Source organism: Tachypleus tridentatus, chromosome 9, assembly GCF_004210375.1.
Source record: "Tachypleus tridentatus isolate NWPU-2018 chromosome 9, ASM421037v1, whole genome shotgun sequence".
Taxonomy (NCBI): Eukaryota; Metazoa; Arthropoda; class Merostomata; order Xiphosura; family Limulidae; genus Tachypleus; species Tachypleus tridentatus.
Window position 1 is genome coordinate 37,711,035 of NC_134833.1, and position 22,896 is coordinate 37,733,930.

At 34.8% G+C, this 22,896-nt stretch overlaps 1 protein-coding gene across 1 annotated transcript in view; it reads left to right on the forward strand.

Annotated features, from left to right (window-relative positions):
• Positions 1-17,114: 17,114 nt before the first annotated feature.
• LOC143225081 (uncharacterized) overlaps positions 17,115-22,896 on the forward strand; it is an 89,716-nt gene continuing 83,934 nt past the window's right edge. Inside the window, exons 1-2 of the mRNA XM_076453809.1 lie at positions 17,115-17,250; positions 20,888-20,988. Of these exons, the coding sequence (XP_076309924.1) occupies positions 20,904-20,988 (85 nt within the window). The 5' untranslated portion in view covers positions 17,115-17,250; positions 20,888-20,903. The remainder of the gene's footprint in view (positions 17,251-20,887; positions 20,989-22,896) is intronic.

The following is a 22,896-nucleotide window of genomic DNA, read 5'->3' on the forward strand; positions in this document are numbered from 1 at the left end:
GTGGATGATTTCATATTCTAGTCATTATTAACAATTCTTTAAAAGAGGTTTGGCAGTAAATAATTATTTTTCATGTAAAAAAATATCACATAGATATGTACAACAGCTTATCCATTTACTAAATAAAAGGCCCGGCATGGCCAGTTGTGTTAAGGCGTTCGACTCGTATTCTGAAGGTTGCGGGTTCGAATCCCTGTTGCACCAAACATGCTCGCCCTTTCAGCCATGGGAGCGTTATAATGTGACGGTCAATCCCACTATTCATTGGTAAAAGGGTAGCCCAAGAGTTGGCGGTGAGTGGTGATGACTCACTCCCATCCCTTTAGTCTTACACTGTTAAACTAGGGACGGCTAGTGCAGCTAGACCTCGTGTAACTTTGCGCGAAATTCAAAAACAAAAAAACAAACTAATAAAAAGCCAGTTGATAGATATTCCAGTTATCTTCTTATTTGTTTATCTTTTGTTATATAAAGTCTGGTATATAAAGCCAGGGCGTTCCACTTGCAATCTACAGATTACGGGTTCGAATATGCGCGCTCTTTCAGCCGTGGGGGTGTTATAACGTTACGGTTTACTCCGGTATTCTATTACAGTAAACCAAGAGTTGGCGTGGATATTGTTAACTAGCGACCTTCTTTCTAGTCTATCACTTCTAAATTAGGGAAAGCTATCGCAGATATTAACCTGGATAGATTTGTGCGAAATTCAACAAACAAACAAGTTTTTTTAAAAAAAAGTTTAAAATCATGAAGATCGTCAAATATCCAGGTTTCTATTGTTAATTTTTAAAAACTTTACTCCATTAAAGATGTGAGAATCAATGTCAACATCTTGTACGTGTCTTCTTAAATTACATCTATATATATATATATATAGTATAGCACTTGGATCAGTAATGATGCTACACAGCATCTCAGCGATAAATCGAGTTTCGATGCCCGTGGTGAGAAGAGCACAGAGAGTAGATAGTTTATTGTGTAGCTTTGTGCTTAAAAACATTGTCCCCTCAAAAAAACTAAGCAAGAAGGTTGACGATTTCCTGTTTGCAAGCTATAATTAATAGGTAGACAATGTGTAATCCTTTGCAGCTGACTGGACTTTTGTTTATCATCTCACTGAATACACTTTCTCATTCAACTGAAGTGACTCTGAAGTTCACGAGATTTAACGTCCTGTATCGTGTTAATTATTTTAGGCCATGTTGGTAAAGTTTGTTTGTTTGTATTATGAAATTCGCGCAAAGCTACACGAGAGTTATCTGCGCTAGCCGTCCCTAATTTAGTTGTATAACACTAGAGGGAAGGCAGCTAGTCATCATCACCCACCGTCAACTCTTGGGCTACCCTTTTACCAACGACCATCACATTATAACGCCCCCACGGCTGAAAGGGTGAGCATGTTTGGTGTGACGGAGATCTGAACCCGCGACCCTCAGATAACGAATCGAATGTCTTAACCCACCTGGTCATGCCGGATCGATTTAAGTAGATAATAATATATGTAGTACATTATTGCGGTCCCTCCAGTGGCACAACGATATGTCTGCGGATTTACAACGCTGGAATCTGGGTTTCAACATCCGTGGCAGGCAGAGCACAAATAGACCATTGTATTGCTTTCTGCTTAACTTCAAACAAACGCATTATTGTGTTTTAGTCTCTCTTTGGGGGAGAGGGGAGTCACTCATTTTTCTTGATTTACAAAAACACGTATTTTTTTACCTTAGTAAACCTAAAATTACATTACATCTGGTTAGCATTAATTATGGTGGAGAGCTCATTCATGTTCGTGTATTCATAAAAATGATAGCTATAAATTTAAGTGTATATATTACTTTAATGAAAATATTTATAATTTAAATTTATAGGAAGTAATCTATTTTTTTGTTAAATCCTTGTAGCCTATTCTTCGGTTTCTCCGCTTGAATTATTAGTGTTATAAACGAATAGTGAATTCGACGTATAAAGTGCGCAAAAGCAATTCAAAATAAATTCTTAATGCGACCAAAGTTACACATATGTAACGTGGAATATAATGATCTATAATATCTATTCTGCATTGTGTTCTTCGGACTATTTATGTGAATGAATCTTAGGCATAACGTTAAATTGAAACTCGTTTTTTCTTTCTACATACAACTCAGTGCTCACTTCACGATTAGTTAATCAAATCGTTTAAATAATGCACGAGATAACTGGAATATTACAAAAACGCTATCTCTTTAATCAACTTTTAAGGGTAATTTACAAAATCAGGGTCTTTGATATTTTGCCTTTCTTAATAATACAGTTCACATAGTGCATTTCCCATTACAAACAAGCGAGATCTCAACTACAAACAAACATTTATTTTTACACGAATTTCTATATGGAAATACACGATTTTGAGTGGGTACTCATATTAAGTTGAGTAGTGTTTGGAATGGCGGACTATAACAAGACATAAACGAGGAAACAACTGTGCGTTCATTACTTAATTGGTTAAGGGTGGCGAATTGCCACTGTGAACATTTACTTAGAAACCCCCCAGGTGTAAATGGATAAACCTCAGGAGTCTAGTAACTTATCATGAACGTTTGTTGTTCCGTCCTCTAATGTTTTCAGAATTGAACCCAGGGGGTTTCTGATAGTTGTATTAAAAATGTTTAGAACCAAGGAAGTAAAGTGCAGTAAATTTTAACATGAACAAGGATCAACAAAATGGTAAAATAAAACATTAATATTGAAAAACACGTATTTGTGCACTCAATTAGCTCTTTGTGTGTGCAAGCTTTAAAGTTGTTTAACAGTTTCATTTTAACTGTTATCTCTAGAATCAACCTTTTCTTGTCACAAATTTCGTCTACTTGCTTCAGTACACATGGACAAACAAAATAAAATATTTTTAACTAACGAAGTGATTAGGTAATTGTCACACACAAAAAAAAACAACAACAAATAAAAATAATTCTAGATAGTCGAAGAACTTTAATGTTTCCAGAGACTGACACATTGATTCAATTATAACCACATGTTGTGCAAGACAAGAACAGAACAAAAACATTAGATCAAATGCACATCAATTTCTAAACCTTTAATCTGAGAGTAAAATAACCAGAAACAGCACATACAGTAAGTATTGAGAATATTCTATCTCTTCAGTCAGATAGCACACAATAAGAAGTAGGAATATTCCCAACTCTCCAATTAAATAACACACACAATAAACGCTAGAGATATTTCGATCTCTCCAATTAAATAATATACACAATAAACACTAGGGATATTCCCATCTCTCCAATTAAACAGCACACACAATAAACGTTGGAGATATTCCCATCTCTCCAATTAAATAGCACACATAATAATATTTAAGGATATCCTCACCCCTCCAGTTTAGAAGCACATATAGTAAACACTAAGGATATTCCACCTCTTCAATTAATTTTCATATCGAAGGGGAAAATTTGTTATGCAAGCAACAAACTGAAAGATGGGGATTAGAAAGGGGTAGGAGCTAGGTGCTTAAACCCAAAACGCTCTAAGCTGACCTATGATAATCCATCAGCAGCTGGTTAGGGACAAGTTAGTGACCCACTAATACCAGTTACAAAGCTGAAAAAGAGGTAAAAGAAGTTTTAAATTTGAAATTTATTCGTCTTTTTAATATTCATCAGGTAATATACTCAAATACATACCATTAAGTTCCACTCTCGAAATATATGTTAAGCGAGAACGCAGAACTCTCAGCATATGCCTGTAAACATGGTGCAGACTGTCATGAGAGTAATATGAAAGTTGGAATGATTTGTTTTGAATTTCGCGCAAAGCTACTCGAGGGCTATCTGCGCTAAGTTGGAATGAATGCGGGAATAGTATATAAACTTGTGTCACGTAGAACAACGACTTGAACAGAGAAAAGATTGTAATTTAATAAAAATGTGTCTGCGAATTGTATGTATACGTATACTAAAGAGTGTAATGTGTCTGAAAAATAGGAAACTGCGGGGGGGTCGCACAAAAATGTAAAACATAACGTGTTTTTCTTCTAAGTGTACCACTTTGAAGTTTCATAAATCAACAACATACTAATGTGCATGGCATGAGAAAATGCTTTGACTAGACAGGGAAGTGAAAAGTACAAAAACGTTTTAAAGATGCAGAGGAAGAATTATTTACAAATTATCAGTCTTTAACCCTCTTAAGAAATGAATCTCCAGTACTCACTGCCATTCTCCCTTATTCCTAACGGACAAACCTATATTTATCCACTTGTAACTCTTTTATCAAACAGATCTCTAATTATTTCTTTCCAACCTTCTATGTTTCTAAAGGAACAAAGATATCCACCTGTAACCGTTTTATTAAATATATCTTCAGTTACTCCTTGCCAATCTCCCATGTTTCTAACGGACAAAGATGATTGAAACTTATCTGTCCGTAAAGCTGTTTAGAATAAAAAGAGAAAAGAGATATCGTTCATCTAGAATCGTGACTGCAGTTTAGAACACTCCCTGACATTAGAGACCCTTTAGAGAAGTCTAATCGTCTTCGTTGATATTAGTCCTAAGTCACTTCAGGTGATGATAAAACATGACAGAAATTTAGCATGTGATAGAGTTAACCATGTTCTGTCCTGTATGAGTCATTTTTGACAATAGACTAAATTAAATGGTACAATCCTTTTTAGCCTCGTACGCAAAGTATTTCCGTCAGCTTTAAACATAGCACAGTATGATATAGGAACTACATTAATACACTTACAAAATGAAACTAAATAAAATAATATTGGATGTATTATAGCCAAGTGTATTAAGGGTTCAAAACGAAACTAAATAAAATAATATTTACTGTATTATACAGGGGCGTATATCCTGAGGGGATGGAGGGTATACATCCCCCCCTTCATTTTAGGTGGGGGTATGGTGCATAAAATCATCCCCCCTACAGTTTGGTCTGTTGAATTGTTTTATTGCATCATAGGCCTACAAATTGTGTGTTTGTTCTTGTGATTCTCGTATTCTTACCAATTGAATTACATAATTAGGCCTAAATGTAGGCTTTTCAGTAGCCTAAATGTACATCTTTAATATAGGCGTGCTTCTAAGCTTTTCGATCTAAGCGATAGTTCGTAAGTATCAGCCAGTAGGCCTAAGTATACATGCAAGTATCGTGGCAACAAGATTACTCTGTGACTGTATGTTTACAGCTTTCAGGGTCACGTAATCAGAGTTTACCAATTTGCAAATTGAACAGTCCACATAAGTGGTTGCAAAAATCATACCCCCCCCCCATCGGGTGTAAAAAATATACGCCCCTGGTATTATAGCCAAGTGTATTAAGGGTTCAAAACGAAACTAAATAAAATAATATCGACTGTATTATAGCCAAGTGTATTAAGGGTTCAAAACGAAACTAAATAAAATAATATCAACTGTATTATAGCCAAGTGTATTAAGGGTTCAAAACGAAACTAAATAAAATAATATTGACTCTATTATAGCCAAGTGTATTAAGGGTTTGTTTATGGCAATGAATAAACATTTGTGCAATATTTATGTACTAGTTTTAATTAATATAATTTTTAATATTTAATATAAAAAATTATTTATTAGTATAAAGGCATCTGTACACAAAAATGCTTAAATATATCTAAAAAGTGTTAGAGATTTTTTATTTATTCTTAATAAGTATATAATATATACATTTTTCGTTCATTAAGAAAAACATATTAGAAATTGTTTGAAGAAACTTGTAGTCTAAACATTCCTTGTTTGAAAGCCTCATCATGTAAACCTACAAAGCCAATCCAGCCTGATTTTGAATAGTAGCATTAGGAGAGAAAGAGTGTTTATCAAGGATAATATATATATTTTGACTCACTAGATATCTCATCAATTACTTCCCACTTGTACAATCTTGTAACACCCACATATACAAAATAAATTGTATTTCACGCCTACTTGCTTGCAACATGCAGTGAACTAATTTATTTTGTTCGCAGGTTCACTTTCACGCTTTGTTAAGCCGAATAATATATCTTAACTCGTGTTTCTACAGGTGATGGTTATTGACAAATGACTGTATGTGGGTGTTATAAATAAAGAAGAACTTAATTTGCAAACATATTAATCTACTTTCTTATATTAGTTTAATCAATTATTTGAAAATACCTTTAAAAATTCTCATTCATGCATGATTTCGATGTGCAGTAAGTTTTGTGGAAAAGACACTGCACGTTCGCATATTGTAACATAGGCTACTTTATTTGTTACTAAATGAAGATTTTGTAGTGAAAAACAGCATTAACTTACAAGAGGTGTTTTGCAAAGAAATCACTACAATATGATAGCAAAATATAGATAAAAAAGTCATTCCAATATCATAGTAAAACATAGCAAAAATGTTATTCTAATGTTGTAGAAATAGTTAGGGAAATTTACCCTTTCTTTTAGCCATAGGGAAGATACATCGTAACAATCAAACGGTGTAAGAATAGGTTGGAGTTAATAGATGTGAGAAAGCAGCCGATTTTTGGTCATTCAGCCGTAAGTGGTTAGATACTTGTTGAAAGAGTAGCTGTCTTTATAAGTTCAGTGCATTTGGAAGTTACGAAAATCCCTGTGATTATGAGATGTTTTAGCCCGATAGAAGGAAAACACTTGTGTTTGGTGTGGCTTGGAGAAAGATATACAAAATACAAAGTGATTAAGAAGGAAATGAAAAGAACGGGAGATGTGGGACAGAATGAATAAACCAAGAGAAACGAAGGAAGAAAGTTGGCTGCCAATAAGAATCAAAACCTACTTTAAACCTATTTCTTACTGATATAGTAATAAACAAGGAATTGGTACTTTAACACCGATGGGAGTGAATTACTAATAGAAATAAGTACAACTTTAATAAAGTTGAAGGGGAATTGACGTACAAATGCAGCACGGTCTACAACAAAGTGGTCACAGAAGACGGCCAACAAGGCCAAGAGTTGGCGGTGGATAATGTTGACTAGTTGCCTGCCTTCCCTCTAGTCTATCACTTCGAAATTAGAAGCTACTAGCGCAGATACATCTCGAGCAGTTTTGCGCGAAATTCAACAAACAAACAAACAACTGTATGTATCAAGACAGGCTGAAAGATAATAGGAAGAAATAGACTGTTTATCGACTATCATTCGGAAACTAATATCATAGGGCTTCGAATTTACACTCTGAACAACACCTTATGTACACGAAAGCTGAATGACCAAACCAAAGATTTTCGGAGTTCATATTACAGCGCTCCCTAATTTGATCTATTGACCAGAAGGAAGGCCCACACAATGCCAGATTTGTTCGACTTTTGGACCGAATTACGTGTTTGAATGTCGCTTTTATAATGTGCTCACAGCTGATAGCACGGAGCGTGTTCAGAATGTATCACGTCTCGAACCTGGAACCCTTCAATTCGCAGCCAGATACCTAATCAGTATATCACGTCCAACCACAAGTCACAGAGGTAACTCTAAAACACATTTAAGAGTTGGTAAATGTAGACTTATGACATAGTGAGAAATATGGAATATCGTTCACGTATTTACGTGTTTTTGACGTTAACTTTCTTTTTCGCACAACTGGTACTGCTGTCATTAGGCGTATTGATTGATGACGACTACTTCAGGCATGCTCTCAGATGTTCTTATACGCATATAGAGTTGTGCAAAACCTCATACCACCATCATTCATTTTTCAAAGTTCCGCTCTAACACATGTTCAAAGTATGCACCTCTGACATCACCATAGAAAACTCAAATGCTTAATGATTTAAGATAGAGGAAACGTGTAGACTACGTATCTTAAGTCCTGAAGGGTCAAATGTGCGACACGAACCAAATTATTAAACATTACACGGTCAACTGCATTAACACTCGAATGTTAAATCTTATAATATTCAACTGAAAATATGGTAATAAGGTAATAACCAATCCTAGTAAATTCTTCAATTAGACATTGACTAGCTGCGCTAAAAGATTTAAATAACGAATATGTTCCTTGTTTTATTTGTCAGTGGGATTGTGTTCCCCGTATTGCCTTTAATAATAGTATTTTGTAAATTTGACTCGAAAACCCCGAATACAACAACGTATCGTTTCGTGACAAAGCGCAGAAACTATCCCCAGGCAATATTTTTCGGCCTTCTGTCAATATCGTATAACATAATCATACTTTTAACATAAGAACATAGTTTGTGAACGTTTGTTATTTTTAATTATTTCTCCAACAGTTTAGTGGAAAACAAACATTTCGTCTGCCTACTTGCTGTAGTTTTGAGGGTTTTTACGGGAGGATGTGAAAGTCTTATATTAACAATTACAGTAAAAACTTAGCAAGCCGTTTAGATGATGTTTTGTACGATGATCACCTAATAAAATTTATCGCAACTCTTCAATAAATGTTACGAAACATCTTTGTAATTTCAGACTTGTGCGTATAAGGGGCGAATATGATTGGATACGTAATGAGGGGTAAAGGCTGTCTTATCCCCCTTCTATGTCTTCCTTACAGGACCTTCTACTTATCATAAGAAGAAGACTTTTCAGAAAACAACTCAGTCTTTGGTGATGTGCAATAAATGCAATATCAGGGAAAATGGGTTAGTTGCGTACAGGCAAGAGTGTATTTTCCAACATATTTAATGCCATTCTTCACTCTGCGATTCAGCAATAAGTTATGAGAATGTATATTGTTAAAAATCGGTTTTATATTTGTGGTGGGTACAGCACACACGGAGCCCACTGTACAGCTTTAGAACAAACAAAGTTAATTCACAACCACCTAACAGATTTTTTTCTTTGAAATTTAATTCATTGAAATATTACAACTTTAATATCTTAAATTTAGCCAATACTCTCGTACTCTGCATGTTTGTTTGTTGTTAAGCGCAGATCTCCTCCAATGGAAACCTAGTTTTTTTATGAGTTCCTGGGGGAGGCGGCTGTACATTATTTTACAGAAAGCCTTGGAACATGAATGAATACCTGTCAACTTCAAACACGTTGAACGGACGCATTTTATGTTGTCTGTCTGATATTTAAACTTTAAAACTAGTTTGAAAACATTTAACAGTATTTAAGCCTGGATTTAAATTGTAGTAACTTTAAAGGCCCAGATCTTCTGATTCAATTTATGTTTATTTTCATTTTAAAAAATCCAGATTCGTCTGAAAAGGTATTATTCTACAAAGTTAAATTTTGTGCCTACAGTGGCCGCAATGTATGTTACAGCGTCACGTCCATTGTTGTTCTCCTAGTGTGATGCGCGGATCAACAGTTCCACACACACACATTTACATAGATATGTATGAATAGTCCATGAACACGTATCTGTTCAAATAGTCAGTATTAAGCCAGTTGCTTCATGCCAGAGAACACGACGTTTGAAATACTGTGGACGTTTACAGAAACTGAAAGAAGGTATGTGCTCTATTTTCCGTATTGATCTCTATTCAACTTTTCGTCTGACGAGAGCAATTCATAATCTACCAGAATTCTACCTCTTAATATATATGAATTATGTTTTATACAGTTATGTAACAACTCTAACAGACTGTCACAGTGTTCCATTCTTCATTGAAAAGCAAAGGCTTCTCTAGGCACTGGCACATGAGATCTGTGCCTCGATTCTATTTGACAGTGTCCCGAATCCCCTGGGAGCTGGTGTCTTGAAAAATTAGATGAGAACAGTCATGAGCGATATCGTACTGAAACGCCTAACAATTCTGCGCCTTTAGGCCCCAACTCCAAATCTTTTAAGCACCTAGCGACGTCTGTGCTGAAGAGAAATCTTAAACCAACGTTCTATGAGATAAAATAATGTTGTTTTTTTGCAGTGATTTAGCTTTGAAATTCAAGTATTTGTTTCAGTCCAACAACAATACTCAAAAAATGGAAAACAATATTCTTTAAAATCGAAGCATTTATTTTAGTGTTTAGAGTGAGGTATAGGATTCAGAAACAATATTTCTTGAAACAAGTTTTATTTCAGTTTATGTGAAAGTTAAAGGAGTGGAGAACAATATTTTTGCCGTGTATTATTGCTCAAAAGTTCGTTAATTTTCATTAATTTAATAGTTATCCACTGATACCATAAACAAAGGTTCAGATTTCTGGAAGAAACTTTTTCATTCACAACAATAAATAAATTCAGATTTGATTCAATAATATGTTATTTAAAATTCACAGTGTAAATTTTGAAAGCTCGAAAAGCATTACGAATTGTTAGGCTTAAAATTTGTGATAAAATCAATACTTGGTTTCTATTGCTTCACCAACTTTCTGAATTTAACTAGTAAATTTTAAACTGTTGTAATGCATATATAAGCAATATTTTAGAGTATCTTTTGTCTCCCATTATCCACCCCAATTGACGGATTCTGGTATTGTACGAACGGCCTCTTTAGCAGTGACTTGTGGAAAACAAAAGACAAGTGTAATATGCTATTTTTAAACGTTTCTGATTTGAAGTTTGAAATATACCAATTAAGCTTGTCTGTTTTTAGAATTTCGCGCAAAGCTACTCGAGGGTTATCAGCGCTAGCCGTCCCTAATTTAGCAGTGTAAGACTAGAGGGAAGGCAGCTAGTCATCACCATCCACCCCCAACTTTTGGACTACTCTTTTACCAAAGAATAGTGGGATTGACCGTGACTTTATAACGCCCCCACAGCTGAAAAGGCGAGCATGTTTGGTGTGACGGGGATGCAAACCCGCGACTCTCAGATTACGAGTCGCACGCCTTAAACCACCTGGCCATGCCGGGCCACCAATTAAGAGGAATTTAAAAAATAATGTCTGTAGTTTTGCGAAAATACCACAAATTTTAATACGTTGTTTTCATTGTAGAAAGCTATATTAAAAACAATATTCTTTAGAGATTGGTCCTTAGATAAAAATGTTATTTTTTTCATATATTAATTGCAAGACTAATTAGCTAATTTTTAATTACAAACTAAAACCAACGAAATTTGCTCTGAAAGATTACATGGATTCTACATTTACACAAATCGCCCGCTAGTACAGCGGTGAGTATACGGATTTACAGCGCTAAAAACAGGGGTTTGATTACCCTAGGTGGACTCAGAAAATACCCCTATGTGGCTTTGTTGTAAGAAAACACACATTTTCAGTAAAGACATGACTACTCTTTTCTATTTTCATTTTAAATTTAAATATCACCAGATGTTGAAGAAACTAAACTTGACAGAGGTGCGAAAATATGAAAAACCATAGAAACAACAGCAACTAACTCCGATCATTCAAAGAGCTACAGTTGTATACACGTATTACTTTTCCATCTTGATTCTTCAAAGGCCCCAGATGGTGTTTCTAGTAGACAGACCATTTTGTAGATATAACTCCCAGGAATTCTTCATTCTCGCGGGATAAATGAGCGTTCTCTGTTTTATCTCACCAGTCACTCTATTCCCTTTTTATCCTTTCATATCCTTTGATACCTGAATGTCGACATGTTTTAGTTTTTTATCTTTTAGTCTTTCTTATATTTCCATCTTGTCTTTCCCTATCCAATTTTCTTCTTAGCGAGTTTTCTGTTCAAAGGAATTTTTATTAAGAAAACTTATTCTGAAACCTTGGACTAACATTACATTTCTTTATTTTAAATAATGTTTCCAATCGCGTTTTAAAATCTTTTCTTTGTCTCTTTCTCTTCATTTTTCCTGTACCAGTCCCTGTTTTTTATATTTATTTATGCATTTGTTGTTTACCCTTAAAATTCTAATAATTACTACATATAACAAGCTTAATGTTCAGATATTAACTCTACGTAATATCTGTCCTTAACGAAACGTTTCTACTCTTTATCGAATATTTACGGAATATTTTGAGTTTCTACTTGTGGTGTATATGTGTTTATGTTTTTAAATAATCTTTACACTTGTTTTGCTTCTCTATGAAGACAAAACAAACACCATCATTCACAACGTCTAGCATTGTTACGTATTGCTGTTGTTTTTGTTCAGTTATAATATTTCAATAAAAAACTTGTTATTAATAATAACGGTTTTACTCCAGCTGCATTTGATACAAACACGTTTACTTTGAAATTCTAGTTTTAAATACTTAAATTATATTAACGGTACTAAAACTTAATTATTACATTTTTATGTTTAGTGCAGGGAATGATTTACAAGTTTAAGCTTCTTTTAAAAGCTTTCACAACTGGATTTCAAAATTTTAAACGCACGATAAGCTATGTTATTAGGCTATGTTATTAAGTTCTAAGTTTTCAGCTTACTACCTCTTACATTTGTACAATTATTTAATAAAATACGTTTACTTCTTTAAAACTTCAGTAGTTACTCTTCCGAAAAAAATATTTCTTTTAAATATTTATGTGTTTTAACGTGTCACTGTATTTATTTATTAATAAAAATAGTAATTATTTTTTATTTGTATCTAATAAAGAAGGTTGAACTTATAAATATCAGAGCTTACAGAAACCTTTGGCTACTATATTTCTTTTAAATATTTGTGTCTTTTAACGTGTAACTGTCTTTATTAAATAATAAGAATAGCAATTATTTGTTTCATTTGTGTCTAATAAAGAAGGTTGAACATATAAATATCCATTCAAGTACGAGTGACGTTAAAGTCGTACTTAAATCCAGTGACGTTAAATCCAGTTTAATTAGACTTTACCGAAACCTTTGGCTACTTTATGGAGAGGTCTACAAATCTATTTAGACGGCTTTCTGCCTGACCGTAAACTCTCCAGAAGTACTTGGCCTTTATAAAGTTGAGTTTAATAACACATTAAATTCGTATCTTATCACGATATGATTAGTTGTCGAGGACATATTGTCGCTACAGATTCTGACCAACCTTATTACCATGGCTGATCAACTAGCACCGTGTCTTGGATTGACAGTTCTTAAGAGCTCAATATGGAAAGTAAGGCTTAAAAATTTAATATCAGATCTCAAGAGCCTTTATATTACCTGAACCAAACAAGCAATATTCTACTCGAACACATTTCATAAGACGACGTATTAAGCACACATGCACGTGTGTATGTGTGTGTTTGTATTAAGGTGAAGTTTTTTTCCTACTTATAAGCCAGTAATTAAAATGATTCAGACTTCGACAGGTTTCTCCGCCTACATCATTCATTAGGACATTCACGATCTCTTTATAAACGAAAGCATGAGTTACTATTGTTAATTCGTTCTACAATTTAATTGGAATAGTTCCTGAAACTGGTATTTCTAATTTTACGTAAGAAAAACAAAGCGTAGAAGCCAAATTATTTTTAATTTTAGTCTCTATTTATTGCTTAACAATATTAAAGCAAAAACAATATTCAGTGGAATGTTTTCCAAGATACTATATTAATCTGTAATTCATAAACTTTTTACGAAGTTACTTATTTATCATACGATTACGGTAATTATACCATAACTTTAATGGTATGGCTCGAACTGTGAACTCGAGAGTTCATGACTCACGTCCCATTGACGTAAAAATGTGCTCTGACGATGAAACACGAACCATTAATATTTGCATTCACAGTCTGGGCCTTCTTATTATCGGCTACGTCCGGCTCAAAACTGGTCTCGCCTAGAGAACTGAAACAAAAAAAAAGAAAAGAAAGAAGCTTCCTTGTGTTTATCTCGAAGAAGGTTTCATTGTTTGTTTGTAAATGTTATTACTAACATATTGGAGAATTTTATAATCTATAGAATTTATCACAAACATTTAATTTGGTATTTTGTAGAATGAATCTGAGGTCGAGTTCTAGATTTTGAAGCTGGCTTGCTTGCTGGGTTTGAATTCTTGCGATATCACAAACTGTATTTAAGGTGTGGGTGTGTTGTAGGAGTGACAATCAATCCCTTAACGTAAATGGCGGCTGGAAGTGTATTGCTAACTTCCTTTTGATCAGTAGTTCAAAATTAGAGATGGCGGCGGATGCCTTAACAGCTTTGCCATAAATACAAAAACAAAAGTTTTAGCTACTTTATATGACCTTTAGAAATGAAATGCGTAAGATATAATGTTTAATTACAAAATTTAATTTTTGACGTATTACTTCACCAGCAGTTTAGTTTTCTTAAGTTTTAATTTTTCAACAGTTGCTTTCTAAAAATCCGAATGTTTTACAGAACGTGCCTTTCCTACTAGCAAAACTGGGAAATATTTATTTTCTGTGTATGTGTGTTTTCATACAGGAAAGCCACATCGGGTTATCTGCTGCGTCCACCGAGGGAAATCGAATTCCTGATTTTAGCATTGTAAATCTGTAGGCTTACCGCTGTACCAGTGGGCAACATTTGTTTTCTATTTGTGTTTAATATTAATTCATATCTAATTTAACCAAGGCTTACAGATCACGATGCCTTGTGGAATATGTTTGGAGCAAGCAGCTCGCATTGAAATTAACGAATTCGCTTGAAAATATGAATCTACTAGAGAGAAAAAATTGCTGAAAATTTTTTTTTCTATTTTTACTTCAGAAACTATAAGTTAAAAGACAAAATTGAGGTTGTATTTCCTCTGCATACCCAATTATGGCATAGCATTCTGTGTACAAGTGTAGTAAAAATATAATGCATGACAATACCATGCTAGCAAATAGCATATAAAACTTATGTTCACGTACCACTTTTTAGTGCGTAAGGTAATGATTTTCATCTTGCTCTATTAAAGGGCTTTCTTTAAGACTTCTATCACGGTTTTTTACAGGTCGAAATATTGATTTAAATTACTCGTATTTTCTTCGTTTAACGACAATAAAATAAATGAAAAACTTATTTAGTCATTTATTGATACTAAAGAAAACGGAACATTTACACTATCTTCTGGTGGAATAACTGAGAAAGGTGAAATGGTTTGGTTTTGGAATTTCGCACAAAGCTACTCGAGGGCTATCTGTGCTAGCCGTCCCTACTTTAGTAGTGTAAGACTAGAGGGAAGGCAGCTAGTCATCACCACCCATCGCCAACTCTTGGGCTACTCTTTTACCAACGAATAGTGGGATTGACTGTAACATTATAACGCCCCCACGGCTGAAAGGGCGAGCGTGTTTGGCGCGACCGGGATGCGAACCCGCGACCCTCAGATTAGGAGTCGCACGCCTTAACACGCTTGGCCATGGCGGGCCGGAAGGTGAAATAATTACATCATCGTTAGGTAGCACTAAGTACAGTGGAAGGGGTGTATACTGTCTTATGGTGAATTAAAGAACATGAAAAATTATACTCTCTCCTAGTCGATTAAAGAAGGTGAAATAATATAAAGTAAAGTGTAAGGGATATACAGTGTTTTACAGAAGTTTTCACTCTCTATCAATAATGTCACATTTTGATGAATTACAGTTAATGTAACTAATTTTTAATGAACTTGTTTTTACTACAAACTATAATGATGAAACTTAACACTGTTTTGTGTGTAGGAGGTTGATTGTCATCAAAACCTACAAAGAAAATATATAAACTGAAATGTGTTGATCGCATAAGTGTTTAGGCGCCCTAAGTCAATACTTAATGGAAGAATTTTTAACAGCGATTTTGCTGCCTGTCTTTCTGGATAGGTCCCTACTAACTTTGCACAAAGGGATGGTGTAATTTTTGTTCATATTTCGTAGCAAAATTGTTTCAATTTTGACAAGTTTGCTAGCTGGATTGCAATTTTAAATCTCTCCATATATTTTATATTGAATACAAGTCAGGACTTTGACTGGACCACTTCAGAATATTGACTTTTTTTTTTAAAACCACTTCAGCGTGGCTTTGGCCTTGTGCTGTGGGTCATTGTTCTGCTAAAATGTAAGTTTTCGACTTTGTTTTGGATTCTTGGCTGACTGAAACAGGTTTTTCTTTATGATTCGTCTGTATTTTGCATCATCCATCTTCCACTAAATCCTGAAAAGCTTCTCACTTCCTCTTGATGAGAAGCATTCTTGTGACATGATGCTGTCATCACCATGTTTGTCAGTTGGAGTGGTGTTCACTGGATGATGTGCTGCGTTGAGCTTACAACAGATGTAATTCACTGGATGATGTGCTGCGTTGAGCTTGCAACAGATGTAATTCACTGGATGATGTGCTGCGTTGAGCTTGCAACAGATGTAATTCACTGGATGATGTGCTGCGTTGAGCTTGCAACAGATGTAACGCTTTCAATTTAGACCAAAAAAGCTCAATTGTTGTCTCGTCTGACCACAAAACCTTCTGTTACATGTTTGCAGCATCATTTATATGCTTTGTCGCAAACTTCATACGAGATTTAAGATGATTCATGTTCAGTAATGGCTTCTCCTTACCACTCGCTCATACAGGCCAGCTCTGTGTAGGAACAGAGATATTCTCCATGTATGAACACTGGTAGCACTATTTAAACTATCTTTCCGTAAATGAAAAAGTTATAATATTTTGGGGTAACATTAAAGAAAATGGAATAATTGCATTACGTTCTGAAGACAATAAAGAATATGAACCCTATATTATATTTTGCTGGCAAAATCAACCCGCAGAATACCTATACGCCATCTTCTGGTAATGAAACAAAAAGCAGAAGAGCTACTGTACTATCCAATGTAAGAAAAGAAGATTAAAAATCTCTATACAGTTATTTTGAGCTGTATAGAGCATGCAGTCGTAACAGAGTGAACTATAATTCATGATGACGAGAAACAAAAAAGTATTCTTAAGACGACTAGTTTGGGTATTAACACTTTAATCAAAATAAAGTACAGCATAACGTTTCGACCTTCTTAGGTCATCTTCAGGTTAATCTCTTTTTTTTATTAACCTGAAGATGACCTAAGAAGGTCGAAACATTGTTCTGTACTTTATTTTAATTGAAGTTTTAATACCCGTACTAACCGTCTTGAGAATACAGAGGGAACTATAAGTTTGAAAATAAGATTCACAATCTTAGAATACATTTAAAAATTACATACGTATGTCGTTATATCCAACTTTTTAATGCATGTGTTGGCGCATGTTGAACTGTAAAACTAGATACGTACACACTGCACAAACATGACGTTTAAGGAGTTTGATTTGTTATTGATCTAGTCTTTCCCTCTGTGGTTCCACCCACGGTGGGATCTTGTATCGTCTACCTATGCTACGCAATGAACTAGTCCTTCACTTGCATCACAAGAGAGACGTAGTCTACAATACCTCTTTCCCTAGCGATTGGAATCCAGTTCACAGAAGACTTTCTTGCGATAGCATCTTGTTCGGAGAATTTCAGACTAAAATACACCACTGTTTGGTAAGTAGGTTCTGATAATATGTAAGCATATGTAACATGAGTATGTAACAAAAGATTTTATTCTATTTAAAAATAGCACAAAGATTTATTTTTTTTTGTCAAATGTGAAAAATCTGGAACGCGATCAGGTTTGATAACTCAAGGTACCATCGAAAGGTTTTCTATTTTTTAACATCTAAGTTTCTCACGTTATAAGTTTATGGAAATATTAAGAAGAACAATAGAAATACATATCCGTTATCGAAGTAAGTCATGCTTTATTTACCTTGGAGAAAAAAATGGTGACATATTGTAATCTTCTAAAAGGACTAAATTACATTTTTGACTTTAGGAAAGTAAACGATAGTAATATATAAACAACCTAGAAATCTTAAGTCCTTTCTTTACACTCATTTTAATAAATTAAAGGAATATCTTGAAGATAGAAGACTACATTCGATAGAACGTAGTTATTTGTTTGTTTTTTTCGTATAGCAAAGCCACATCGGGCTATCTGCTCAGCCCACCGAGGGGAATCGAACCCCTGAATTTAGCGTTGAGAACGAAGTTAACTAGTTCCAGAAATATTTTAACGGGGATTATTTAGAAGAGAGCTGGGAAGCGCGAATGTGTGTAAATGAGTCTGCTGTTTATTATATGTTCAACTGTTTAGGTGTTATACGATTCCTTCGGGTTTTTTCGATATAATATTTTTTAAAATCCCATATTTTTAATACAACGGTCTTGGTGAGTGTGGTAATTGCTGTCAGATGATGTTTCGAAAAGCTTAAAGCGATTCATCATAATGTTATGGAGGGAGGAGTAAATACGTTTATTTGTTTTGGGCTACTCTTTACCAACGAATAGTGGGATTGACCGTCACATTATAACGCCCCCACGGCTGAAAGAGTAAGCATGTTTGGTGCGACGGGGATGCGAACCTGCGACCCTCAGATTACAAGTCAAACGCCTTAACACTCTTGGCCATGCCGGGTCCAAAGTGAATACGTCGAATAGATAGAAAATACACAAGTGTTACCTAACCACACAGTAGTTATTGTTGTTGTTTTGAATTAAGCAGAAAGCTACACAAGGGGCTATATGTGCTCTGCCCACCACGGGTATCGAAACCCGATTTTAGCGTAGTAAGTCCACAGACATACCGCTGAGCCACTGGAGGGCAACCATATAGTTACCAGTTTAGACTTTTAAATATATTTTTCTATACTCTAGAATAACAATGCAACTTATACTTCAATACAAAAAATATTAATACTCAAACAACAGGAAAAATAGTTATTTAGGTTTTAATTTGGAAAGATTTGATGGATGTTTTTATATAAGGTTGTTCATGCTTTAGTCAAAGAAATATTTTTACTTTTTCATCTCATTAATAACAATTCCCTTATCCATTACATTACAATTTAAGTTTAAAATTAAAATGCTTACATAAGATATAAAAACTTCGCATTTTCAGTTTCTTCTATAATACAAGGTTATTATTTGAAGCCTCTTAAACTATATAAATATAAGCCCAGAGATAACAACTGATATTAAAAACTAACGATGTTTTGTTTATACCAATGGTCGAGCATGCTGATTAGCGTACCTTGACTGTGAATTATAAGATTCATGGTTCGCATCCCATTACCGCATAAACGCACTTCTTTATTCGAACACGCTAAAATGGGCACATAATTATATTTCTTTATTCATTCAAACGACACAAGCTCAAAACTCAATGATGGATGTGGTTATCTAGCTGTTTCCCTCTAGCCTATCAATTCACAATTAGGGACGACTATGTGCAGATAGCTCTTGTATAGTTTTCGTAACATTTTGAAATAAAATACCATAAACAGTTACAAGGGTTTGTATATTTTGTTCAGTTGAAGTTGAGCACAGAGATAGACAGTGGTCTCTTTATGCTCTGCCCACCAAAGATATCGAAACGCGATTTCCAACACTGTAAGTCCGAAGATATGCCACTGTGCCACTAGGGTCCAGTTACAAGGGAAGTACATTTTTGGCTTATGTAACAAACACATACGAGTGACGTTTAATTACTGTATGCAATGCTAAATTATATATATTTGTTTAGGAGGTAATAGCTTTTGGTGTTAAAGAATCTTAGTTTTCGTTAAGGACCGACATGGCCAGATGGGTTAAGTCGTTCGATTCGTAATTTGAGAGTCACGGGTTCGAATCCCTGTCGCACCAAACATGCTCGCCCTTTCAGCCGTGGGGGCGTTATAATGTGACGGTCACTCCCACTATTCGTTGGTAAAAGAGTAGCCCAAGAGTTTATCTTACCCTGATAAATTAGGGACAACTAGCGCAGATAGCCTTCGTGTAGCTTTGCGCGACAATTCAAAGGACAAAAAGAATAAAGTTTTCGTTAAATTCGAAAACTTCGTAAAATTTAGTTTGGTTGTGAAATCTGTATATATTTATAATTTTATGAAATAAGAAGTTTTTGCAATTAATATCGAACAGAACACGATTAAAGACAACCACCTTGAGAATGCAAGCTTTGATTAAATACATAGTTTGAACAGTTTTGCGCTAGAGGCATGCAGTTCACTTATAATTAATTTCGCTGCTTAAGATTAGTATTAAAAATAAATTTGAGGTTTTTCCATACAAATCTATTTTCCCTAACAATATTACACGAAAGACAATGATGTATATGGTATTAATAACCATGCGAATCCTTTTGTGTGTTTTTTTTTTTAACGGTTAAGACAGAATAAAGTTGTGTATTTTGACGTTGATCGTGTAAGTTAAATACGTCAGAAACTTTACTATAGTTACATAGATTTTTTTCCGATAGGATTTGTACATTCACAGAAATACGAAAGCGAAACCCATGAAAATAGAAGCGCTTAAGTTGCAGTTGGCACTTTTCCCTACGCAAAAAGCTACACAGTAGGCTATCTGCGCTTTATTCATTGCGGATAACCCCAGGTTTTAGCGTTATAAGTTTTGAAAGTTATCGCTGACTCACAGGGAAGCAATAAAAATTGTCTCACCTTTGGGATTAAATTATTCTGGTATATTAAATCGACTTACTTAATGGTCAGTCAAAAACTTAATAATAAAGGTCTACCTATTTCATTAAACACCGTTTCGTAAAACTAACTTAAAATTACTAATAATTAAACCAAAAATATTTAGTTAAACTTGAAATTGCGAGTCTTATTATAATAACTAATTACATCGTTTTTTTACAACTAAGAGTTTCAATAAAAAAACACAAGCTAACATCCAACGGGGCCCGGCATGACCAGGTGGTTAAGGCACTCGACTCGTAATCTGAGGGTCGCGGGTTCGAATCCCCGTCACACCGAACATGCTCGTCCTTTCAGCCGAGGGGATTTTATAATGTGACGGTTAATCTCACCATTCGTTGGTAAAAAAGTAGCCCAAGAGTTGGCGGTGGGTGGTAATGACTAGTTGCCTTCCCTCTAGTCTTTCACTGCTAAATTAGAGAGAGATAGCGCAGATAGCCCTAGTGTAGCTTTACCCGAAATTCAAAACAAAACAAACGAAACATCTAAGGTTATTTAACTTTTTCAATGATGACCATTCAATAATTTAAATTATGATCTATAGCAAGTTAAACTAACCCGGAGTGCTTATGATCTATTTTATTCAGCGAAGGAAATACAAGTATGAAGATTACGGCTTTGGCAGTGTTGTTGTTACTGGCAGTGCTACCTGACTGTCCTCTTGGAAGTCCTGTTCTACGAAGCCAAGGTAGGGAGGTTTCACGTTTGAATTAGAATGTACAGAATATATAATTTAGAAGTCCAAATATATTGTTATATTAAGAGATTAAAATATGCTGAGTGATTAGTATAATATCACGAACAGCTTTAAAGTGGGAATTAAAACTGCAACGTTAGAATCATAGCCGGAAAGTGGCTCGATTACACTATGTAACACAAATATTGTTCCTGGATAGTATGTGTTATTTCTTAAATAACACTTTCTGCCCAATAACAAGAAAAAGTAAAAATTTTGTTACATTGTGTTATATTTACTGAAACGTCACACTTTTAGTTACAGACTTGGCTAAAATGTTTGCATATTGAGCAGCAAACAAGCTCATTGTTATGAAGATGGAATGTACAGTTAGAGCTGTCAAAATGAGAAATACATCTTATATTAAACAGTCAGATTTGTAATTTATATAATGAGACAGGTTTTGTGGGCATCGTGAACGATTTTTTAGATAAGCAAACAATCAGACACCTATAGAAAAGATGTGTGATTCAGCATTCGAACTATAACAATAAAATCTTACTAAAATATATACAATGACAAATATAACATCAAATTATTATAAATAGCGCCTGTAACCTTATATTAGTTCATATTAAACATACAGTATTTTTTGGTCTTTCTCGTACTATAATAACCTCTGCAAGGCGAGGCGATATGCTGTCGATGAGGATATTGATGTAATCCATCGTGATTTAATCCCACTTATCACTAGTGGGCGCTACAATTTAACTATGGCTGATTTAGGGTCGTGATCAATAATGTTCAGGCATAGTTCTGCCAAACGGTTCTTAATGTGATTACTATCTGGAACATTGCTGGTTATGGCAATTTTGTAAAAGTCCTTCTGCTTAAGATAGTCCTGTACAATACGTTCACTGTGGGGATTGGCATTGACGTTCTGAAACACGCAGTCATTGTTATTGCCAAACCTTGCCCTAGCATATGTCAGAAATGATGTTTGTAGAAGGTTCCACTGACGTTTTTCTGGAGGATATGAAGAGGAATTTTTCTGTCACAATGAGTAGCTGCCTAAACATTTACTTCGCCACCTTTTGTATTTTCCCTGTGGGAAAGACAGTATTTTCTCATCTGTCCTCCAGACAAACGACAAACGTGAATTGTATCATCAGTGTTGACAAGGCAGAAAGAGGATTCATTTTAAAGGATGAGATGTTGCCATGACCTAATAGTAACTCGGCATGCTATCTAGCCCAAGTTAACAAGTGACTGTGATGAATTTTGATTAATATTAATTTGTAGATAATCCTTCTTGCAAAATAACCTTTCTTAGCCTATCTCCTTTTCATTGTTCTTTTGGGTGCCCTGATAAGAACGTGTTCATATTATTTCTGTTGTAGGGTGTTGCAAGACTTCTCTCTATCTTGTCGTGTTAACCTGATCAAAACAGTCTTCTCAGACCGTAGGTTTCAACATCTACGAGTAGTTTCCTGATACAAAGCTTTTTATAGTCCAATGACGTTTCAGGTTAATTATTGCCTACTATTCTGACAATATTTGTTTGCTTCATACCATTTCTGGATAGTGGAACAATCAATCTGACGCCCTATAACGGGGCGTGTGACGATGCATGACTGTACAAGTACAGACTGTACTGTAGGTTTAGCCCATTGGAGGGTCAGTGGTAATTTTAAAGACTTGGAAAGCTGAAACAGGGGGTTTGATCTTCACGAATTTCATGTAAAGCTACCCAAAGGCTACTTGCACTAATCGTTCCTAATTTAGCAGTGAGGAAAAGCAGCTAGTCAATACTATCCGCCGCCAATTTTTGGGGTACTATTTTTTTGTCAACGAATATTGGAATTCATCGTACATTTTATCGTCCCCACGGCTGGAAAGGCAAGCCATAATAATTCTTAA